The 24,930-nt window shown below is 42.3% G+C and overlaps 1 protein-coding gene across 8 annotated transcripts in view; it reads right to left on the reverse strand.

The window, feature by feature from the left end:
* Positions 1-10,286: 10,286 nt before the first annotated feature.
* TMEM45A (transmembrane protein 45A) overlaps positions 10,287-24,930 on the reverse strand; it is a 28,414-nt gene continuing 13,770 nt past the window's right edge. For 6 of the 8 annotated variants that reach the window (XM_064410737.1, XM_064410742.1, XM_064410739.1 and 3 more), the window contains exons 2-6: positions 20,045-20,254; positions 17,918-18,130; positions 17,262-17,446; positions 14,985-15,130; positions 10,287-13,645 (exon numbers count right to left, since the gene is read on the reverse strand). In XM_064410737.1, the coding sequence (XP_064266807.1) occupies positions 13,552-13,645; positions 14,985-15,130; positions 17,262-17,446; positions 17,918-18,130; positions 20,045-20,234 (828 nt within the window). In that variant the 5' untranslated portion in view covers positions 20,235-20,254 and the 3' untranslated portion in view covers positions 10,287-13,551. Of the gene's footprint in view, positions 13,646-14,984; positions 15,131-15,955; positions 16,018-17,261; positions 17,447-17,917; positions 18,131-20,044; positions 20,255-24,715; positions 24,791-24,930 lie in introns of those variants that run through there. The other 2 variants (XR_010356866.1, XM_064410743.1) reach the window with 2 other exon arrangements.

Raw genomic sequence — 24,930 nt, forward strand, 5'->3', positions numbered from 1 at the left:
TTTGATCTTGCCTGTTGAGTTAATTTTCAGCCCAGCAAGTTGTTCATTCACCCAACACGTGTCTTCAACTACCAACCGAGAGCACTGAGGGACATGGTGTTGAGGGCATCCATAAATCAAAGTGTATTACATCTTGTTACTCTTCTGTGTCTGCATACAGTTGTTTCATATGGCAGACAGTCAGACTGGTCCTATATGTAAATCCGTGTTGTGCCTGGTGATCTTCTGGTCTCTCATGTGCATGGGAATAGATTTCAAGAGGATATGTTCCAAAATGCTTCTATATACCAGCAGAGGTAAGCCTGATTGGTTTATGGTTCCCCCAGATCTCCTTCTTGCCTTTCTTAAAGGTGAGTATAATGAGAACCTTCTTGCAGTTCTCTGTGGCCTCTCTTCATCACCACAGGTGACAGGAGCCCACAGGGGCATCAGCCAGGTCTTTCAGCTGTCTTGAGTGAATCCTCTCTAGACCCATGGAATTGAATACCTTTGTGATGATCCTGCTGTCCCTCTGAGGGTTGAAAGCCAAGAGTAAGTTGCTACAAATGCACATGCATTCATACAAGCTTTTTTTATTTTTTTCTTCTTAGTTATTCAAGCCTTGATCTGAAAGTGGTCTGGGCTGGTTTGTATACTTATACTACTTGGTTTTGGGCTTAGAATCCATCTGAAATACAATTTTCCCACTGATGCAAATCTCAAATTATTCTAAATATTTTAATGTCATTAGGATCACTCCAGATTAAAGCAAAACAAAACAAAATGAAACCAAACCAAACAAAAAAAGACCCAAACAGAAAAACCACAAAAAGAAAACCAGGCCCTTTGTCATGATTTGTGAAAGAAAATAACCATGACATAATGTAGAAAAACAATGAACTATGACCAAGGGGAAATTTTTTCATCATTGTTGGAACAAAAGTATTTGGGTTACAAAAGTTGTCTACACTGTATGCCATACTCTCTTTTCCTGGAAATAAACTGGATCACCTCCTCCATCCTCCCAGTGCCTGACTGTCCTTTCTTCCAGCCTCCTCAACACCTTTGGCACTTTGATCCCATGCTCTTCATGCTCCATCACATCTCAGCCCCTCTCACCTCTTAGATCCATATTTATATTTTCAGTACATAAAACATACATCTCCACTTTGTTAGCTGGTGGAGGGGAGACAAATATTGTAGGTAGTTCATGCATCTTAGTGACTGGACTAGATTGACTGGCCTCAACCTTATGGTGGCATAAGTCTCCTTTCCTTTTCCTCTTTGAGATAATTATAGGGTTGGTACCCAACTGATGATATGTGAAAAACTCATAAGACTTTGAGACCTTTAAGATGTGTAACCACCTAGTAAATTTAGTTGAAACTGGCCTGCAAGTTAAAGAAAGTGCCAAGAAAGTGGAACAACAGGCAGATGGACAGTATAAACTTTCCTCGGCAAAACAGAGTAAAATTGAGGGTTTGTAATTTCAGTAATGTTTGTTGTGATTTCAAGTTAATTATGTCTGTCCAAAGATTCTTACCTCATGTATTTTAACAATTATAGCTATTAAAATATATTCTTTAAGGCAATTCACAGCAAATCAAATGCGGAACGCTAGAGCAGTGACCAAAAGAAATTACAGAATCATCATAATGCTTTGTTTCCAGTGCTGAAATCCCAGCCATGATTATTTTATTTAAGCCAACTTCTCTAAAACATTTTGCCCAAATGTTCCAATGAGTCATGAACTCATCCAATCTATCATTGTCTGTTGTATGTGCTGCCCATCCTGTCATAAGAGAAATAACATGGAAGACCTGAACTTTCCATCTACCTAGCAGTCCTCACCAAGAATATTTTCCTGGGTACACTGCAGATATTTTGACATCTTTCTGGCCAAAGGTGTCACATCATTTGACAACAGCCCAGCTGACACATGACAGTGTATTTTTGTGCCACACTGGCCCCATTGCAGGGTGTTGGCCTGGGAAAAAGGAGCTGGGGATTTTTCCAGCTCTGGAGATCCTGCAGCTTGGTGAGCTGGCAGCCTCCCAGCTCAGGGCAGTGCACAGATGCCATGCTGTGGCAGAGGGGACTGAAATGGGAGTCAACCAGGACAGTGCTATTCCAGGTGTAGGAAATTTGACTCATCCAAGACCAGTGCCAGTGGCAGCAGGAGCTGAAGGCAGGCATTGTCCTACGGGGTGCTGAGGTGGATGGTGTCCTCAAACACAGGGCAAATCCAGACACAGCAACACTGGTCACTGAGACCTGAATCAGACTTTCAAGTCACTGTGATCTTCGAACAGGGGAATTCAAACAACAGCCAAATTGGCTAGAAACAGGCCCAGATTGCCAAAACCTGCAATGTGTTCCCCAGATGTATTATTCCTTTGAGGTGGGTGAAAAATGGGGCCTCACCAAGCAAGAAGAGCCATGGCACTGCTTGTGGATCTGACCTTGCTGAGCAGATCTCAGCAGCAGGAAAGGTCAGGGACCTCCCAAAGTGGAAGTGTTCCTGGAAATGGTGCCAGCTGCCCATGTTGCCTGGTTTGTACTGAGCTTTATGACAAAGAGATCTCAGCCACTCCTCTGGGCACAGACAGGCTCCATCCCCAGAGCTGCCTCTGTTGGAACAGAAGCATGGAGGTTCCATGGGTTCTGGAACCATGGGTTCGTCTTATTTGCCTATGCAAATAAGGAATCAAGACATGTCTACATACATATATATATATATATATATATATATATTCGTCAACAGGTATGTAAAATAATGTATCTATTTAATTTGATGAAGGAAAGAAGGAAACATGATATATTTGAAGCCTCATCTAAAAAAATATATATATGACACATAATCTCACCCATATACTCGGTCACTTGCACCTAAAACCAATGACATGAATGTGGGGTGAAAGCTTCCAGACATGAATTTGCATTCCCAAAACAATATAGGTGGGAATATTGTGTGCAGATGCTGAATGAGCAGGAGTGTGGCCCTCTATTCTACCAAAAGCTCAAACTGTTGAGTCCATGAAACACCCAAATTACTTCTGCAGGAATTCACAGAACCAAGAAGGCAAAACAAAGCCCCAGATTCCTAGTCCTGAAGGGCCTGGCACAATAAGGACATGGATAGTCACACATCCAAGAATCAGATAAGGATGCTATGATTTAAGACAGGCATTATAGGATAAAACGGGAAAACCCCATGCCCCAAACTCAGACATAGCTTCTATACCCCCTTCAGGACAGGTGACGATTTTTATTCTGTCTTTGGGCAGAAATAGTGGGTTTTCTTTGAAATAGTCATTGAACTGGCTGCCACAGCTTCAGGAAATAAAAAGACACAGTCTAAGTAATAGCAGAGAAGTTGCAGATCTTAGAAATTTCTGAATGTATTATGGTATTTCCTGTGTCTGATAATATTTCAGAGCAAGCTCTGAAAATCATAGGTTTTTTTAAAAAGAGACTGGCAGATCTTGAATGGCTAAAGGGGTATTCTGCTGCAGAAATTGCAACAGGGAAGGGGTGGGCAGACCTCAGTCTTGGAAAGAAGGATCCAAGAGCTGGGGGATCTCTGCAGAGCAAGGTTTACTCACAGTCAATCTCACCAGGTCCCTAACTGAAGGGTGGAGTTAGAATCCTTTCCAGTGAGGGTCACAGTGGAAATTGCACACCTATGCACTGGGTGTATGGTTTCAAATAATGCTGAAAAGTGGATTTGAGGACTGCCATTTGATCTAGCATTTTAATGCCTGTGTTTTGAGACACTGACAAACAGAGTAAAGCCAGAACATTCAAAAGTAAACAGCACTGCCAGGAACACGTGTCATTGTATATTTCTAATGTTCTCACTGAAGTAAAGAGATTGCCTAACTTCTTACTCTTTAATGGGATTCATAAAACCGGAAGATTATTGCAAACTATAAGGGCTGTGCCACGTGGCAGGGGTAATTCTATTCTTGGCACTCTTTGCTCAGCTTTTGCTCATGTTATTGCTATTTAGCAGTTGTGTTTAGGCTGCCTCAGCTCCACTGCAGCCAGATCTCTCTGATGATAGTGGAATAACATCTATGTGTAGCTAGGTAAAGTCTGTCCCAGCCATCAGCTTTTCAAAACACATCATCTCTCCATTGGAAATTGTACAGGAATGAAAGAAAATTGAGATTTGTGTGGCCCAGATTTGTGCAGCCCTGGACCCTGGGCTGCCTGCTGAGGAGCAGTGTCTGGGACAACCTCGGCTGGGAGCAGTGCTGGAGCTGCTTCTGCAGCCAGCTGGGGCAAGGCTGGTGATGGTCTGCAAAGGAGTGCAAAGGAGGAAAGAGAAAGGTGAAAAGAAAGACTGGGCTGACACACCTTGGGAAGCAACGAAGCAGAAAAGCAGGCAGCTGTGGGGTAAAAAGTTCAGCATTGAGCTCTGGAGGTGCAGAGAGAGCTGCCGTGAAGCCCATGCGGCAAAGGGGAGGTGACAGCAAAGGGCAGGTGACAGCAAAGGGCATCAGCCTTACCTTTGCATTCCCCGAAAGAGTTCCTCTGTAACAACGTGACACTCACAGAACCTGTTAATGCCAGGCAAAACTGTGCCTCTACTTAGAGCTTCCTGGTAACTTTTCTCAGCCTACTGTTCAAGGTCTCATGAGGCTTTTTTTGTTTCTGACAGAGAGAAATCTGTCTTTCACAAATGCAAATTCCTGAGCTGACTTGTGCAGTCACATCTATTACACATGTGGTAACAGGCTTAAAATCATGGGGTTCTTCTGGTTTTATTTTAAGATTCAAGAAACATCTTTGTCTTTTAGGTTTTGCAGACATTAATCATGTCAAGAATGCCATTGATTGTTGACTGTATATATTTCTAAACTAAAATTATTAGATTCTTACATATTAAACCAGGTCACCGTGAACTGCTGAGGGAGTTTTAATCAAGCATCATGAGAACTGTTAATGCTAATACTTGTGATTGAAGTCTGAATAAAGAAGAAACTCTACCACTATGCACAGCAAGCAATGCACCAGATGGGCATGGAGGTGTTTTCCATCCCTGAAGTAGCTGCAGGTGAAATGCCTTCTTAGCAGCTCGTTTGCCTGCAGCTGTGTCAGGCACAAGCAGAGGTATCCCTGTGCTGTACTGAGACTTAAATCCCATCTCGTCTGGGTTTGGCTCCATCAAGTCAAACAAAGATCTGAGCACATACTGATATTAGCAAAGGTAGATTGTTACTGACAGTAATAATTTCACAGTGATGTTAAATAATCACTCTTTACTTTTGCGTCCTTTCTTGGGCTCGGGAATATTCAATCGCTACAAACATCTGATAAATCTCTTGAAGTAAATGTAACCTAATGAATCCTTATATGAACTTTTCTTCAGGCTTCTTGGTCTTAAATCATGTCTGACTCTCTACTGGACAAGCAGCCAGGATTACTTGATTCTTTCAAAGCATTTTAAATATGGGTCCCTGCACAGTTTTGTGACACTTCAGTGTAGTAAGTATTTTGCTGAGGAAACACTGATAAGCTTTCTGCTCCAAGTTTGCACACAGAAATGTTTCACAAGAGTACATTGACCTGATTTTCAAATATAGAAAATGCAAGTCTCTGGTATGCTTTCAATAAATATTTCCACAATGCAAGTTGCAATGAAAACATGAACAGGTGCCATAGGGATGCAAACATACAAGCATCTGCAAAGTAAATATTTCCTTTGTAAAATACAATTTACTAGATTAGTTAGAGGTTTATTTATCTCTTTTGAGAAATAAATCACATTTCTATTAAAAAGGGTGAGAAAATGTCAAGACATTTCTCAAAGTTCTATCAAAGGAGTCATGAGCAGTGTACACATGTTCCAATGAAAACACTCCAGAGATTGCTTGTCATCCTCTCCTGTTTTACAGCAGCATATAAAGTTTGGGGTACTTCTTTAAACATTGTTGTAAGAAGAAAAATATTTCCTCCTGAGAAGCATGCAACATGGATGTAATAATATTTGTCAGCAGCCATGCTTAAACATTAAGGAAAGGAAAAAGAACCCAAAGAGTTCAAATGGGGTAGAATAATTTCTTACCTGCTTTGAACCTGAGGAGCTGCCAAATACACAGCAACCAAAGGGTCACAGTCACTACACAGCAGTGACTCCAACCAAAATTCTATCCCAGCGGGGTGAAGGCATGTTTTAGTGCAGGCTGTCTGCAATGCTATAAAATGGTTATTATACAGTGATACTCTTGTTATAAACCATTAACTACTTGTCTACTGATAAAACTTTAACCTTTTCTGTTCTAAAAAAAAGGAGTTTTGGAATATGTGTGGTTATTGCCTCTTGGGAACTGACTCTGGTCCTCATCATAGATTTGCACGTACCCTGGGAAAAGTGGTGTTGGCTGGCACAGGGTGAAAGTCAGCACAGTCAAAGTCAAGAAGAAAACAGAGTTATTTTAAGAATGAGTTGGAATAAACACATCTTTTTTGTCATCAGCATTCAGTGGATTAATTCCCACTGTGTAAGCAGGGACAGTACCTTGCTTTTACATGGTGTTTTTTGCTAGTGAAGAAAGGAGATTGTTTGGCTTTTTTAATTACCAGAGCAATTCCATCTCACTTTAAAAAACAGGGTTCAACAAGCTGATGTGATGTGCAGAGAATGTACAGAAATGCAGTCCAAAAAAAGGGTTCTGGTCTCTTGGGATGTGGCACAATTGTCTAGCCATTAGACACTACTGATACTGCTACTACTCCAGACTACAATTCCTTTAACACCTTACAGATTGTTATGTCTTTCTCTCTTATGAAAAATAAAAATGAGCAATGTATGTATTTATTATTTTAATTTAATTGGTGGCAATCTGCAAGGTATTCATAATGATACTCATATTCAAAATAGTCATACTGAAAATAAATTTATCTCATGTCAGGTGACCAAGACACTTTGTGTTGAAGAAAACTCCTCAGGACATACGAAAGACTATGGAAATGCTGAAATAATTAAGACTGCTTTTACAAATGGGAACACCAAAATTGTTAATGTGCTTCTTCAGACAGCCAAATGTCTTAATAGTCTGCTCACAGAGGTTTTAGTTAAAGCCAGGCTGTGCCACCAGCCCAGTGCCAGGCTGGTACAATCCTTTAGGAGGGACAGTGCTGCTTGCTGTCCCTCTGGGCTCAGCTCTGTCCACTCGGCGGGTGTCTGCCTGCCTGTGTGTGGCAGCCCTGTTTCTTGTCCTAGATCTTTCCTCTCCCCGTGTTATTCTCATTAGGATGGGAAACAGAAAAGGGAAAAGGTCCTCAGTGGCGGATCAGCACAGGGACACGAGGTGGGGCGCAGGGGCTGTGGCACCCTGGTGACAGTGACAGTCCAGGGTAGCACAGACATCACCCGGGGGCCACCTTCACTCCCTGAGATGCCAAAGTGCAGCTTCCCCCAGAGGGATTGCCAGGGAATGGGAGGCTCCATGGGAGAGGGGCACGGGGCTCGCTGGGGCAGGACAGCCATGTGTCCCCAGTGTGCATCCAAGGGCCAGGGATCCCCTGGGTATTATATTATCCTCCTCGAGCCATGAGTAATAAGGTCTCAGAGGAATATAATACATCCAAGATAGCTCAGCTACTTTTGGAGGCATAAAAATAAGCAGGATGGCTTCTGCTGCAGTGTTGGAAACAAAAAGGCAAAATAACAAACAGAAAAAAACCGAGCCAGGTGCAAGAGAGCTTGCTCTTGGCAAAACACCTCACAAAAGCCATTCGTTTCTTTGTTCACATCCTTTTCTAGTAAATTGCCCAGGTGGGACTTTTTGGCTCCTATCCAATTAGCTGCCCTTAAGTTTGGGGTGAAGTTTCCAAGGTCCTATGAGGTGGCTTTTTACCTAATCGATGAGAGAAACTTCTGGGCTTCCTTCCTTTTTAGAGGGACAAAGGAGAGTTTTGTCACTCTGTAACAGGGTCACATTCCTACACCTGGGCTTGGGAGGAATTGCGGGGTGGGCAAGCCCTGGGAGCACGAAGGCTGCACGGCCCAGCTCCCCCAGGGCTGTCACACTGAACAGCAGCAATGCTCAGCTGGACAGAAACATCTCCTGCTCACAGAGAATGCTTTGGAGCCTTGAAATGTTAATTGCTTTACAGCCTCCTGCCATAAGCAGTTAAGTGTTTGTTTTTCTGCTGTTGAAAGGGATAAGAATGTAAAATTGGATCTAAGAGACACACAGGAAGATGCTCATCCCTGAGCAGGAATCTTACAGTCAAAACAGAACCAAATGCAATTTGATTCTTGAAAATGGGAAAAAGAATAGTTCAGTGACATTAAGCTCCATCCAGCTTTGCTGAACTCAGTCTGAGGTTTTTGGTGTATTGAAAGCATACCCAGCTACTGAATCACAGGTCTGAGTCCTTTGCTAATAGAAATTGTGCTAGAGGATTGCAGGTATTTTTAAATTACAAAATAGGAAAGAAATTCATTCTCATGCTTACTTACACTGCCTTTTCTATTCAATGGAAAGAGCATCCCTGCTTCTTTCCTTTACATGGCTAACATCATCATACATATCTTGACTAGAATGTTGAGTTTAGATATATGGAATACTAAGAGTCCAAAACTTTGGGTTACAAGCCCAGCTTTGCAAATAGGAGACAGTTTGTCCACTGGGAAGTTGCAGTAGGATTGTGAGCAAAACTGATTGTGAATTTCTAACTTCATATGAACACTTTATATAAAATAAAGAGAAAAAAATACTTGAGGCACCAGATGGCAAAACCAACACAAATGAATGAACACCTCTTAAAAGATAGTATATTTTTATTTATGAAAATATCAAACCATGTTTATATGATAGAATAACAAACTGAAAGGGAACCTTAACACTTGCAAATTTGTATGTGTGATGCAGCTGCAGGGAGATAAAATTGCTCTTGAGTGACAGGATGTTTCTAATGCTTTCCTTCATTTCTTTTAAGCCTTAATTAGAGCCAGATGTTTCTTATTTCCTTTATTTTTTTGTTTTCAAGTGTGCACAAAGCATGGTGCCAGCAGTAAACACCATCTTTGACTTTTTTTTAATGTGTCAACTGCATCTGAGTCAGAGTCACAAACCAGTAAAATTCCAGCAAAGCGGTGCAAGCTTTCCCTCCTACTGGAAGATTGGCATTGCTGTTTCCTGCGGCACAGGAGCCATAAAAATCCCACCATGTGTCTGAGAACCTTGCCCCTGGTAAATTACACCGGAGGCAGGAGGCTGGAATGCTGTGTACCATGAACACAGCTGCCCCTCCCATGCTCTTCAGAGTGCTGGGGATGATTTCTTGTTGCTTAATTGCTGTTCAGCTGCATGGATCTGCAGCCTGTTTTCCATTTCTTCCTTCTCCTCCTCAGGGAGGCAATGGCTCGTAACCACGGCATACAGGCAAAACCATTTCTGCTCCCATTTCAGGCCTTTATTGCACCCTTACATTGACCTCTGAGCTGCCATCTCTGGCAGAGTGTTTTGTCAGTAAATGGCAGAAGTCTATAGGTGAGAGCTTCCTTTCTAAACTAAATTGCTTAGTACTGCTGTAGTATTTATAATTATGGTTTTCATCTACTTCTCTAAATGTATTTTCATTCTAAGAAATGTATCAAATATAGAGATCCATGAACTGCAACAGTTACCTAACAAAGAGGTAGAAATTAGTGTTCAACAAAAGTCATCTGAGGACAAGTTATTCCTTATTTGACAACTATTTTGAGCAAGCACATATTGTACCTAGAATAGATTTTAAGGACAAATTTTCTGGCAGTTTTCTAGTTGTCTTTCTCCCTTTTAACAGATGTGCTCTTTGTTACTTAGTTCTTGGGAGTCAGGCTCCCTTCCACTACTGCACATACTGGAGAGCTCTTTGGATAAAAAAAAACTGTTCTGTTTTCTTCCACCAACTTTTATACCAGCAACTCCTACCCCAACTGCTGTTTGGAGGAACTGAAACATTTTTGGAAGAGTACCTGATTAAGGTACTTGATCCACTGAAGTGTTTTAGTGCCTAAGTTTTAAAGATGAGTGAACCTAGACGATACAAATTCCTTGCTGTCATATTTGCTCTTCATTCATGCTATGTTTAGTTACAAAGGAAAAAAATAATTTAAATAAGACATTTAAATAATTTAAATAGAACAAACATCACAGTTTCTAACGACAAGTTTCTAACTGACCTTTCTTGAATTAAAGTGCAACCTGTTCAAATGTCTGGATGTGTTATGAGATTAACCTGCTTATCCCACCCCATCCTGTCCCATAAATAGTTATATTTTTTCCCCTGAAAACATGACAGACATCTTACATGAATAAATCAATTTTATTTAAATAAAATTACAGGTGTATTTTGTCTAGTAAAAACTAACATATAGTTTTTCAAAGGCACCAATATTTTAAAATAATTTAAATATTCTTGAGAGCAGCTTCCCTTTTCTGAATGGTGTTTGTAAACTTGTTGGACTTCCCTCCCCTCATTCAACTCAGGCAATACCTGCTGCTTGTGAAATTATGAAGGCTGTACCTTTTTCATTGTCATAGATGCCCTGCTGTTCCTAGGCATCTCTTTAGAACACAGGAGAATGGGTCAGGCATTCCATGTAGCAAAATCTCACTCTGAAATAGGGTGTTCCTTTCCTTTGTGGCACCACACACTTGTCAGACACAAATCCCGTGCTATGACACTCACTTTCCGTGTCCTGTAAGTATTAAAAATTAAATTCCAAAAACTACTGTTTCTTTGAGACTTCAGGATCTGTTTTCCCTTGCATTTCTCCAAGCTTGATAATGCAGTGCCACATTTTCTAATGTGAGGAGAGAGCCTTTTGCAGCAAGCCTGCCCTACAATTCTGTGTCAGACTGCCTCAGCCTCCAGTTTGAGCTTCTTTAGAGGTGTCTTTGCTAAGCGTGCTCTTACAGAAACCAGCAGACATGTGTTGGGCTTATTCATCCAGTTCTGTGATCATTTACAGGAGATTCACAGCAGGGACACAGAGGGAGGTGCAGGTGATACCTCTCAGCAGGCCAAATCCTGCTCAGTTTTTCCCCAAAAACACCCAGCTCTACAGCCACTGCTGGATAAGGACAGAGCCAGAGTCCCCAGCTCCTCCCCACGGGAGGAACTCTCTGTCCCATGAGCTCAAGTACTGTCACTTTTTGCTTCTGTAAGAGCAGGGAATTGTTTTCAAAAGGAGATTTTGCTAAGCACCTTCTCTGTGCACAGCTCGCCCGTGAGGTTCACTTCATCAATTGATTTTATTATTGTGACAGAGTTTTGTAATAATCCCCAAGTTCTCTTTGATGCACAACCATCGTCTTCCCTGCCCAGACTACAGAAGCTTTGTAGCTCAACCATTCTAACAGGAAAAAGGATCTGCCCTTTAAAAAACAATCCCCACAATTTAGAGACAACAGTGATGTGGTGCAATGAAGGTAAGATCCTAGCAGGGACACACTTGGCAAATGTATCCCTGCTGCAATTAACAGGCAAGCTCCTCAGGGAAGCCCTGGATCTTCCTTCTACAGAAAATCTGATTTTAATGGAACCACAGTAATCAAACTCCAGTCTTAGATTTACAGAGTGGAGTAAATAGAATTATTTCAGAGTTTGTAGTAAGACTACTTTAAAGCTGAGACACAGAGCCACAAATATACCATACCAATACCTATCTTACAAGAATGTCCTGGGCTTTACTAAGGTTTGGGACAGGCTTTACTAAAGTTTGCCAAAATCTCCAAGAGCCTTCAGAGAAAGGCACTGGAAAAAGGCCAACAATTGCTCAGAAAAGCAGTGATGTTTGGCTAGCAATGTGCAATTTCCTCCTTGACATTTGTAAGTGTAGAAATGTATGCGAGCCAACTACTCTTGCTTTCCAAAGAAGATTCATCTGGAGAATCTGGCACCTGTTTACAGGTGTTACTCCACAATACTTGGCAAACACCTAAAATTATTTTAAAAATTAACAACTGAAGTCTTCTAAGAAAACACACAAAAGCTCAGGAAGTTTATTGTGCTTTTCATGCTGCTTAGGTTATCTCTTTGGTTTAGAGATACAGCACCTTAATATTGACATGGTATTAAATGTATTTATCAAGAAAAGCAGTGAAGAAATTTGCATTGCTCCTGCCTGTGAGAAGCAAAGTAGTTTCTGATGATCTCCTTCAGAATAAACAACACCACTGATTTTAGAAAGGCACTGACAAATCTGACAGACTAAAATACAGCATTAACAGCATGTGCAGCTTAGAAAGGCGCTCTTTGAAAAAGGGGAGATAAAAGGTAGGTCTGAAAAGTAAAGTAAATATTTATGTTGTACTGAAGGTAAAGTAGTTTTAGAAAAAGCCTGCAAGGATTTTTTTGGTCTTGGGATCCCTTGAGGCACAAACTGTTTTATTAGCTAGCTTTGTCAAGAAATCATTTTGCTGCCATTAGCCATGAACACTATGCTTTTCACTACATCAGTTTGCACGGAGAAAATAAATGCAATTAAAAGTGGTGTTATTTTTTAATTCCCTCACTGGTGTTGGTAGCTGGGTATGGAGCTACTAAGAAGGCAACATCTGCCCTCCCACAGCTCACTGTGCAGCACTGTGCAGGCTGCCTGGTGACTGAAGGGATGGTAAATGTAAAATGTAAAACCATCTCATCCTGCCCACAGAGCAGAATTACCCACTCCTGACTCAGGTCGTGGGTCACATGTCTGCTCTGAACCCTGCAGAAATCCACCAAATTCCACCTAAGGAAAGGAAATAGCTTTGGGAAAGAAACTGGTTTTGCAGTTAGGTGCTGCCTGACAGGACACCCCTCAGCCTTTTTGGAAAATAAATTGTTCCAGGCACCAAGGGAAGGCAGGGTCACTTCCACTGCCTTGAAAAGTCAAAGGACAGCAAAGAGACAGGACTGTCTGGGCACAAGCACAAACAGCCACACTGGGTTTTGATCACCATACACATCTTTGGTCCTCCTGCCAGGTGTGGTGGTGTCTCTGGGGGGGAACACACTCCACACTCTTCAGTGAACCACTCAGTGGGCTCACAGTGAGAAGTTCTTCCTGTTTAACAGAAAGCCACAGGCAGAGACACAAAATTGTTACACAGAACAGCTGCAAGACTGTGGTTTCTTTATCTTGTTCTACTGTTATCCAGGTCTGCACAGTTATTTATCCACAGGTACTTGCAAGGCAAACAACACACATATTTAGACACCCTGATTATGGAAACTTCATGTTCAGCAGCAGCTGAAAAACACATTTTGCTTAGCTTTTAATAAGGCAAACATACAGACTTCATTGTGCCATCTCATCCACATCAAGTCTGTCTAATACTAGTCTGATTTTCTGTGAAGCATATGATAAGCAATGTACTAGTGCAACCACCATGAATCAATATCAAGCTTACCCTTCACAAAAAAAACCCCAAAAAACAACTGTATAGATGTAGGCATCATAGGGGATTGATATTTTCAAAGCAAGTCACAGTAAAAAATGAATAAGATGGCAAAAAAATGTAGAAATGAGGTATCAATTAGCCTAATAGTTGGAGTGGGCAAACTGGTCAAGACATACTCATGCTAAATTTCTTCTTCTGACTCATGATCTCGTTCAGATGTTTTCAGTAAACCCATTTCCATGGACTGGGACTGCTTAACCTTCGAACGGACCGCCCTGGAAACAACAAAAAAAAAAATGTCAGTGGTAACTCAAAGGCTCATCTGGCCATTTTTTACATGGTAAAATCCTGTTTAACTCTGGTATCTCATCAGCAAGTCAGGATGACTCGTTCTGTGATTCTGTGGTTAGGAAGTGCTGCCTTTACTGATCCATCCTGACTGTACAGCTTGCAAGAACTTGTTCCTATGGATATATCCCAGAGCACTTCAAACAAACCTCAGTGAACCCTCCAGAAGGTTCAGTGTCGTGCAGGCACTATGCACACTTGGGAAGGGACCATAAAGCTGGGAGAAAGAGTCTGCCCAAACTACCCTCAGGGGGAACTCTGCCTTTGTGCCATGATCAGCCTCCTCTGAGGCCTCCTCTGATGCTGCAGCAGCCACTGGTCCCAGTGCCAGAAGGGACATGAGATTGCTGCCACTTTCTCAAGAGCTGCCCCTCCTTATACAGCAAACCAGTTACCCAGCCTTGAGTGCTGGTGCCTTTCAGACTGAGACACAAAATGAACTGACACCTCAGTGCAAATCAAGACTGGAAGAACTATGCATTTGACATGATTAAATAGGGTTATTAGGATGGCAGGGATAAAGCACGGGATGGGAAGCATGTTTAAGACACTGCAGGAAAAGGCTTGGTAAGGTCCTGTGGATACAAGGTGATCACATTCTGTGATCTAAGGGCAGAGGCATTTTTACAGCCAAATTAACACTGCAGTTGGAATTTTGTCAGAATTAGCACTAGGCAGTGCTAATTAGGGAGTAAAAGGGCTAACTTTAGCCATTAGGGAGTGAAAACGACTAGTGAGAAAGAAATAAGGTTTGATCACAGGAAATTTCTAGCAAGGAATTCTGTGTAGTGATCTTCACAGTAAAGCCATGAACTCGTCTGAACAATTCTCCCAGCCATAGTGCTAGTCATACTTGCCCTACCATCACTACGAATTCTCTACATAATAGAAGAAATCAATGAACATGGCTCTCTAAGCCACTTAAAATTAGCAGAGATGACCAGTTGGAGTCTGCAGGTAAAAAAAAATCTCCTACTTCTGACTTTTTATGCACTTACAAATGTGGAAGACTATTGGTGCTCATTTTATATGAGAAGTATTATGCTGTGCTATCAGAGCTGTATTTATGGGTGCATTTTTCCCCTTTTTACTGAAGCAATGTCATGTGCTTTTCACTGATTACTAATAACTATTTTTATTTTACCTTACAAGACAATTACTTACTTCATAGAAACCTTTTCATTTGTCAGTGACACTTTTCTAAAATAAACCTCCTACTAGACTAAAGAGAGAAGTCACCAAAGTTTCAGTGTTTCAGTAACTTACCAGCTGACAATTGTGTAATTCACTGCAAGTATAAGAAAAGCAAAAGCATAATGCCAGCAATAGCACATGGTCAGGAACATCATGTTAGTGTGATCTGTCTGATTCCACTCTGGGCTTCCATTTGGAGGATAAAGCACAAAGCCAATCTGTAATAAAAAAGAGATTTAGTACATGTCATTTGATGAGCATCCTGTGCCTTATCGTGTTTTATGCTACCCATCACAAGGCAGACATTTAATTTTCTTATGGTGTTGCTTATTTCTGTGTTTACCATTAAAAACAATTTTGTAGTCAATCTCAGGTGTGATGGAACACTTTAAACAGCTCTGTGCAGAAATGCCTTTGAAGATACAGTGACAATCCCAGAGACCCCCTGCTCCTGCCCAGGAAATTAAGGAGCCTGCCCAACAGCCCAGCCCTGCAACAATCACAATTATGCACTGTGAGGAGAGGAGCTGGTGCTCAGCCCTGTGTGCTCTGAACTGAAATCACTCCATGGATCAGAAAACCTGCCTGGCCATTTGCACTGCCTCCCTTCTTCCCAGCAGGGTCTGGGAATGCATTACATGGCTGGGAAGAAGAATAATCAGTGAACAAATAAAGGGGAGCCACAATTCTATTTCTTCTGGGCCATCCAAGGGAAAGGTCAGAAATGCCATAAAAATGGAGCTTCCTCATGCAAGTTCATGTGAAATACGTAGCTGATTTGTTTATTCAGAGCTGGGAAAGATCAGATTCATATTTGTGCATAAAATGGGAAACCAGTTAATCCTGTGGCTATGCAGGGTTTGCATGACAAACACCAACCCTCTGTACTGCTTAATACTATTCAAAGTCCTCACTCGGCAGTTTAGCTGGGAATTTAGAAACTGGGAAGAGGAGAGGAAGAAGGAGGGGAGTGAATTTTGCATTTCCATGCAGAGAATTCAATGAATGAGGGTGTTGATGATGCAGAAAGAAAGTCCCTTTACCTTTTACAAATTTCCTGTGCTGCAGCCAGTGTGTGGTTTTCAGTCACACAGATGGTTGAAGTCTGAGGTGGGTGTGAAAAAAGCCACACTTAAATTTCTTCTATTTTTAGTACTTCAATTTTTACTTTGAAACAAAACCCACATTGTCTCTAGAGCTAAAGAAATAATCTGTTCTAAAATAAGACTAGGCAGAAAACAATGAATAAATGGTTGCATCTATTCCTCCTATGTAAAGCTTCTTAAACCACTGGCTGGAAGTTTGCAAACAAGAAAATTAAACAAGAAAATAAAACAGCAAGTGCTGCAGCATCACGTTCTTGAGTTCACTTATAGAAAAATACAGCCAGTTCTGAGGTCTGACTTCAAGCCAGAGAAAGCATTTAAATATTTGATTTGGTGCTGAGTGTCCAGTTCTCCTAAGAAACAGCAAACATTTTTATTCATCTTGTCTGGCCAGCACAGAAAAAAGGGAAGCCAGTCTAGACATGCCGGAAGGAAAAATCACTGGAGTGACCTCAATTCCCCACTATAAGATGAAACACACATCAGCACCAGTGCTCCTATTTCTGTTACAAACTCCTAGCAGCTCCTTAAATCTGTCTCATGTTCTGACAGCAGAGAAAGAGTCACTGTCAAATATCTGTCATTGGATAGTCTCACAGGTAAATGAAGGCATGGAAGTTACATTTTGAAGAGTCCTTTCAGGAGCCACATCCCTGAAATATCAAAGTTCTGGCTGTTCTTTTTTTCTGCTCAGCTCCCAGAGCACTAGAAAAGCAGGAGCCTTTACATCACCCAGTCTCCTAATGAGAATCTGTACCTTAAGTACCTTTTGAACCTGGCAGTGTCAATGAGGCCTTTGCCTCACCTGTCCAGTGCTACACTGGGTGTCTACTCACTGCTCCTGCAGCTGACAGTAGAAACTCTCTTTGTAAAGAACAACATATATTTCCATGCTCTAAAATCACTGCCACTTGGCTGGCAAATTTGGAACAGAATGTTACAGGGATCAGAGAGCTCTGTAATATGGAGAACACAAGAAAAACACTTCAGCTTTTTTATTGATTCAAATAAAAGGCACTTGAAGTAAAATGGTTGTTTCTTCTTCTGTAAAATGGCTATAAGAAATACTTTTATCACTTAAAAGAAATAATTTTTTTCTGTATCTCTTTAAAGGAACTTATTTTCTCTAAGTCTTTTGAGGCCTGTGTTTAAAAGGAATATACATAACCTGTGAAACATCTGCAAAGGGTTAAATGACTAATTTTGGTGAGGAAGAAATTACAAAGGCAGAAAAGTGACCTACCTGCCAGAACCAGCTGCCCTGTAATATGCAGAGGCTTGTACGGAGCATCTCTAGCACAATACTGCCACGGAAAAAAACTTCCAAAAATATGCAGGCAGCAGCTCCAAAGATAGCAAATAGCAGTAACTGATGAACATGAACATCCAGCATGGCCCTCCCATGAAGATGGTAGCAGAAGAGAAAACCTGGAATAAATTATGATCAGTTTAAGATCATTTCTTCCCTTGCAATTTCCCTGCATCTGCTTTTAGAAAACAGTGAAACGTTTCTGGCATTTCTCTTTATGCCAGTGTCACCTTCACTCACACTGGCTTTAGCTAACCAGTTGTGTGCCATGTCAGTACCTACATCAAACACATGCCTGAGCTGCTGAGCCCTTACCCAAAACAGGTTTTTGCTGCTATTTCCATGACATTTCTGTTGCTGTCTGAGCAGGCAGGAAAGCTAAGATACACCTCTGCCATGCAGGATCATGATCTGGGCAGTGTAAGGAGGGCCAAGACTGATCTTTTTGTGATCTCTTTGAAGTGTTTCAGGGAGTGAAACAGGCAGCTCCCAGAGGGTCACTCTGCAAGGCTGGTTGGAGGTTCCCAGACCAATGACCAATGCCCATCCACAGGATTCATGCAGATCCCTGCAGGGAGAGGCAAACTGACCTTCAAGGAAGACTGCTACAGAAAGCATCATCCTGTCCATGGCCGCTGGCAGCGCGTTGGTCCCGTGAGCCACGATGTCCACCAGCCCTGAAATGCCATAGAAGAGGTACATGGTGGCATGCTGCCAGTTCATCAGGTGATCCCAGTGCTTCTTCTCGTAGTTGTACAGCTTCAGATGGGGTCCATCAGGAACAAACTGCTCAGCCACCATCCCTGCGCATGAAACAAGAAAAAAAAACATTTGTTCTGGTATTTGTGGTATAAACTGATGGCAAGTCTTTACACAAGCAATAGAGGCAGCAATACATCCCCATGCAGCATCATGCCAGTAAGGTTGAGGTTTTAGCATCACATAATCTAGAGAGTGGAGAGCCAGAGGAAATGAGGCTGCAGCTCCACTCCTGGTGGAGCTATTTGCATCTTGCAGTTTTCGGCAATGAAAATGAAAACAGCTTATTCTGTGCTGCTTTTTCTTCTTTTAAACAATTGCTATTGTAGCAGTCCTCTGACCAAATTTTTCAGCGGCCCTTTCCAATGGTTCAAACATGAACAAAACACACACTAAAGTCTCCAAAAGAAAGATTTACCATTTCAGTGCCCTGCCACATGCAGGATGACAGAGTTCAGACTCATAATTCAAAGGGGATTTTTCCTCTAAAGCCATAAAAGGAAACCCCTCCACCGTGCAGAGTTATTAAAAGTCCCACGGGAATGTACATGGAGTTAGTATTTGAATCACTGCTCCCCTCTCTCCCTTACCTTGGCCCCTCAGTGTTTTGCCAGCTAGCTGAGGTACTTCAGCAAGGGAAAACTGCTTTTAAACGCTTTATATGATCAATGAAGTTTGGGGAGGGTTTAAAAGTTGTTCTGCTTTTAAAACATAAAAGCTGATTACATTGTTTATAAAGCATAGGCCAGCATCTGCTGTAAAAGTAGATATGCTGTAGAGTAAATGCAGTGTTGTTCCACCCTTATTTCCAGCTTTCCTAACATGGAAACAGCAGCTTTTACTCCTGATGCCTTTACTGTCTGTCTTAGCCAAGCAGTTTTTCCATACTTTTGATTTGAATTGGAATTTCCATATGTTAAAACAAGAACTTGTGGTTTCAAAGTGAAAATAAAAACAGTACATTAATGTTTTAGCTGCCAAACTACCTCTAGACACAGACTGGGAGATTTGTAGGAAAGGTGTCCACAATCACCCTCAAAATGAATTCTATTATTTAGATTTTTATCATTTTTTAATGATAAAACTGTAGACACAACATCCCTTCAGTGCTGATGTATCTTAACAGAAAGGAAGGAAAAGCAAGAACAAAACTTTGTCACAGCCTGCACCTTGATTAGAAATGAGGCAACTCTGGGCATCTAAAGAAGAGCAGACAAATAGAATCTAGAAGTGCAAAAATGCTTAAAATTTAGCTATTTTTCAACTTGAGCCACAGAGGCTGAGCTCCTCAGACCCCCTGTTGTTTAGTTTATTTACCTTCTAAAGCCAAATCACTACCACACAGCCTGCCAGGATGTAAACAAGAACAAAACACTTTCAGCCAGCTATACAGCTCCCAAAACCATCCCTGGACACAACAGAAGGACAAACAGCTCCCCCAAACCTCATCACAACAGTCCTGCAGCAATAAGATCTGGAGTTCAGTCTTTTTGTGTGAAAATTTTCACTTTTGACTGAGATTAATCAAAAAATCATCTGCATCATTTACATATTTTATCAGTAAATCTGTGGAGGCTTCCAACATCTGAGATGGTTGAATTCAAAACAGAAAAGCAACACCTTCACAGTCTGGTGCTCTCAGCGTGCCCATGGGAGCCCCTTGCCTAAATATCTTGTCTCCCTCCCTGCACAGTGAACAGCACATGAACGCTGAGATGTGGTCAGGAGCAGTCAAGTGGTCAAGAGTGGTCAGGAGACCTCACAGAAGCTCCAGAAGAGCACCATGGATGGAAACCATGCTATGGCCACAGCTGTGTAACTAACAGCAGTAGCCCCACCACTTCTCAGTGGTTAAAGGGCAAACAAGCAGAACAAAAGGAGACTCATTTTATCGGAGAACAAACTTTAAAGCAAAAAGAGTTAGAAGGTACAGCCTGCCCTTAGTCCACCTCACTTACCAATGAGGGCAAAGACAGCTTTGATGATGCCCTCAACAAACTCCAGGCGCTGGAATCCTGCCCTGGAGCCAAGGTAGCAAGCGTTCTTGTTTTTTCGACAGGCATACTTCAGTGGGTACTTCACTGACCACCACAAGCCAAAAAGAAGGAAAAAGCTTCCAGGGAGGGCATGCCCTTTGAAATTGCCCATGGTTTTCTGCTAGGCAATACCTGAGAAAGAAACAAACAGAGACCGATTATGGGAATAGTGGGAGAATTCTGTGGGTTATCATTTTGCATACATCAAATGGGTGCCATTGAATTGAGTACTCACAGTTAATTTAAAAATAAATTGGGTACTTATCCCCCCAGCCAGTCTCCCCAGTTTCATAGCTCTGCAGAAGCAGCAGAGCAGCTGACCTGAAATGCAGAGCTGGCAGTCAGCAGGGCAGGAGCGGGAAAAGACATGGCACATTATGTCTTGCTGTAGAAGTTGAGCTAGGGAAAGAGACAACCTGAATACTCACTATTTGGTGCTTTCACCTTCAAAGAGAGTTTTCTATTTTTTTCCTTCACAAAAGGAAACCAAGACAATACCTGACTGAAGGAAAAATGAATTGCATACCCATCAAATGGGTAAATATTCACTAGTAAATTGTATTTTTTTATTTAAATCTAGATGTCTTGTTATGATTTACAAACATGAAGTAATTCTCATTATTTTATGGGTGAATTATGCACCCACCACTAGATATATATTATCAAGTATATCAAGTTCACTGTGTGATAAGGTTATTACTTGGTCAGGATTATGTAGTCATTTAAAAGCAGTTTCATTCATAATCCTAGTAATTCTGGTCATCATCCCAAAATATGGGAAGTTGCCTTTGAGCCAGTGGCTTCTTCATGAAAATGATTATTCTAACATTAAATTGCAATTTTTCTTTAAGATATTATAAATTGAGTTATTGTGCCTCATGCCCCAAAGGCATACTGAGTCTCTGCACAGGCAGCAATCAAGAACAACCACTTTAGAAGCATTGGCAGTCTGTACTTTCTATTACTGTTGTTGACTTAAGAGTTCAATTGCCATGCTGCACTGGAGCTATCTGGCTATGAATGGATCAGGGAAGCTCTAGTATATTTTTCTTTTTCATGAGTATTTCCTATGGCCAGCTCTGCATAAGAAGTTTTAAATTGCAGCTTCTGGGCCATGGAGTACTTGCAGGATTCATGTAAGGCAGTCTAGTCACGTAGTGTCAGCCCTGTCCTATTTCTGGAGGCTAAACTCCACTGAAATTTTACCTTTTTTTTTTTTTTTTTTTTTTTTTTTTTTTTTTTTTTTTTTTTTTTAAGAAGAGAAACTTTTCCACATGCACAGGTCCTGGAGTTCTCCTAAGATTATCCCAACTGCATGAGAAGTGGCCTCTATAGCTACAAAGGAGAAGACAATAAAATACAACTGTTCATGCATAGCATGAGTCTGGGCCTGATTTAAACAGGATTCAGTCCTGCAGCCCCTGCCTGTCCCCTCCTCTTCCAGAGCTGAACTCTCCCACTGCAAGGGCTGCTGAGTGGGAGAGGTGAGCTTTGAAAGCTTTCCCTGGATAATACCCTGCTTACCGAGTTTCTAGGGAAGCACTGGGGAAGGACAAGAGCAAAGAAATGTGATGCTGGCTGCCAAAGCAAGCCCGTGGCTGGATGTGTCCCTGCAGGTGTTGCAGGGTCTGGTGTCTGCATGTGGAAGTTGGGAAGGAGAGCGTGTGGAGATGCTCAGGGAAGCAGCACTGCCAGTCATGGGGCAGCCAAAGGGGGCACGAGGGACGTGTTTATGAACAAAACCTAGAGCACTCCCACTTGGGATTTCTGCTGTGTGGGAAAGCCTCCTGCAGCTGAGGGTCCAAGAGCTGGGAGAGCCTTTCTCTGCCTTCTCTGCCTCCCCCACCACCCTTAAAGGTCTGCTGGGTTGATGCCTGTGTGTTTTATTTGCAGGTGGGGAAAGCCCTGCTCACTCTGCAGCAGCCCACAGCACAGTGGGGCTCTCAGTGGTGAGGTTTGGGGAGCTCAGCCCCATAGGTGGGACCCAGCCCTTGCTGTCTCAGCCAAGAGGTTTTTTCTTCATTTTGGGGCACCTTTAGTTCGAAGACTCTGACCTGCCTGCACATCCCTGCCAGTACTCACTGCACCACTGCTTGCCTCAGTAAAGGGCAGAACTAACAGCTTTAGACAGTCCTCTAAACTTTGCTTTAACCTTTAAAATACTTCTTATGCTTTTCAAACCTTAATTTCTGAGGTTTTTTAAACATGCTGGCCTGGAAGGCATTGCTGTCTTTTGGGTCACATTGATTTTTTCCCTTCTTTGACTGAAAGGAAGAGGGGAGGAGAGGGGAGTGGCTTTTCCTCACCACATCTTATCTCACTGAACATGGTTCACTGGAAAGACTTTATTCATTATCATTACTATTCATCACAGGTACAAAGCAGTTCAAAAGGAACAATTTACCCTGTACTGCACATCAAAGCAAAACAAGGGATTAGAAAGATAAAGGAAACCTCTGAATAACCTTCCCTTAGGAGAGTACAGCTACAGTAGCAGCGAAATGAAGAGTTGTGTTGACGTCATTTGTAGTAAAACTTCAAAAGTAATTCTTAATCTGTAAATTTACACCTGGGTTACCTAGATTTTTAAACACTGGAGGATTTTTTCTGCACTAAATCTGGGCAAACTATCAAGAAACTTTGTTTTGAACTATTTTTTGCCTCTCAAAACAAGCAAAAAGAAGAAAAGACTGATACAGCAGCTGATGTTCCACATCCAATGTAAACAAAATGGAACCAGAAAAATTACTTTTTTGCTAAAAGAAGTACAATCACATATTATTAGCTTTAGAGAGTGTAAACTTCAGATTGAGTTCATCCAAAGGTGTTAGGGATTATTTGTAGGATTTCTCTAGAAAGAAACACATCAGTTCTGCTGGCCAACTGTTATGGCAAACCTTTGGAATGCTGCATCTCAACACAGTTGGTTTCAGAAAGGAGTTATACAACTTACCCTTTAAAGTCTTAGTGAACTTAAAAACATCATGACAGAGCTTGCCTTAAACTGATTAAACTTCCCAATTCAGGAGTTTTCTCTTTTCAGGCCTGAGAGCTCCTTTTGGTGAGTCTAGAAGTCACCTGCCAGCACCCACTGTTTTGATGTGACTGAGAAGTCTTGTCTGGGGGATAGTGCACAATTTGGGGGCTTAGTATGAAACTGAGGATATGGTGAGGCTAAGCACAGGCTCCTCAGTAGGAAAGTCACTGTGGGGTCAGGAGGTGCATCTGGGAAGTGGAAGGCTGAGGTGTAATGGGAGGTGAAAGGAGAGAAGAGCAACATGTCAGGCTGCTGCCTTTCCATGAGGCACTTTGGCATTCCCCTGTGCAGCCTGGGACAAAACATCTGCCAGCTCTTCTGCACAGCTTGAGAGACAGACAGTTTTGGTACAGCAGGTGCTATGTATTGGATAAAGAGGGCATCAGCATGTTATGACAGTACTTGATAAATCTGAGGGCTTATTTTTACAGAGCCTTATCAGTCTGTATCTGCAATGTCAGACTGATGTTGCAGGATGTGCAAATCCAAGACTCTTTTACCCTCAGTGATTTCAGGGCCAGGGCTGTTGGCAGAGCCACAATCATGTTCTCAGCAGCAAACATTCCTTGCTGCCCACAACCCTCCCTAGAGTTCATTATCTTAGATTGGATATCAGGAGAAATTTCTTCACTGAAAGAATTGTCAAGCCATTGCCCAGGGAAGTGGTGGGATCATCATTCCTGGAGATATTTAAAAGGTATGGAGATGTGGCTCCTGGGACGTTGTTTAGTGGAGGACTTGGCAGTGCTGTGTAAAAGGCTGGACTCAATAATCTGAAAGGTCTTTTCCTATCTAAACAATTCTGTGATTCTATGGGCTGCCAGAGCTGTAAGCAGAGTTGACCCATAGATGGGGGCCATGAGGCCTGGCCCCAAAGCCACCCAGTCCCACCAGGTGCCACACACATTCCTCTAGCTGGTGACCTGCCTGACAACTTCAACTCTGTCCAAATCCTTCTCCTAACCCTGCCAGGAAAAGGTAGTGGTTCTGATGCCTACAAAAGGCACACAGACATCAAAAGGCACACAGCTGGCATCACACAGAATCACCAAGTCACTAGGTGGGAAGAGACCTCCATGATCATTGAGTCCAACCCAGCCCTAACACCTCAACTAAACCATGGCATCGAGTGCCACATTCAAACTTTCTTTAAACACATCCAGGGATGGTGACTCCACCACCTCCCTGGGGAAGCCATTCCAGAACTTTATCACTCTTTCTGTAAAACCTTGTTCCTAATATCCAGCCTATTATCAACCCTTGGTGCAGTTTAAGACTGTATCCTCTCATTCTGTCCATTGTTGCCTGGAGAGAGAGAGACCAACCCCACCTGGCTACAGCCGCCTTTCAGGAAGTTGTAGAGAGTGATAAGGTCACCCCTGAGTCTCCTTTTCTCCAGGCTAAACACCCCCAGCTCCCTCAGTCATTCCTCACAGGGCTTGTGTTCCAAGCCCCTCACCAGCCTCGTTCCCTCCTCTGGATGTGCTCAAGTGTCTCAACGTCCTTCCCAAACTCAGGGGCCAGAACTGGACACAGCACTCAAGGTGTGCCCTCACCAGTGCTGAGTACAGGGGAAGAATGACCTCCCTGCTCCTGCTGGCCACACTGCTCCTGACACAGGCCAGGATGCCCTTGGCCTTCTTGGCCACCAGGGCACACTGCTGGCTCATGTTCCTGTCAACCCGCAGGTCCCTTTCTGCCTGGGCACTGTCCAGCCACAGTGTCCCCAGCCTATAACACTGCAGGGGGTTATTGTGGCCAAAATGCAGAA

This window comes from Passer domesticus, chromosome 2 (genome assembly GCF_036417665.1).
Source record: "Passer domesticus isolate bPasDom1 chromosome 2, bPasDom1.hap1, whole genome shotgun sequence".
Taxonomy (NCBI): Eukaryota; Metazoa; Chordata; class Aves; order Passeriformes; family Passeridae; genus Passer; species Passer domesticus.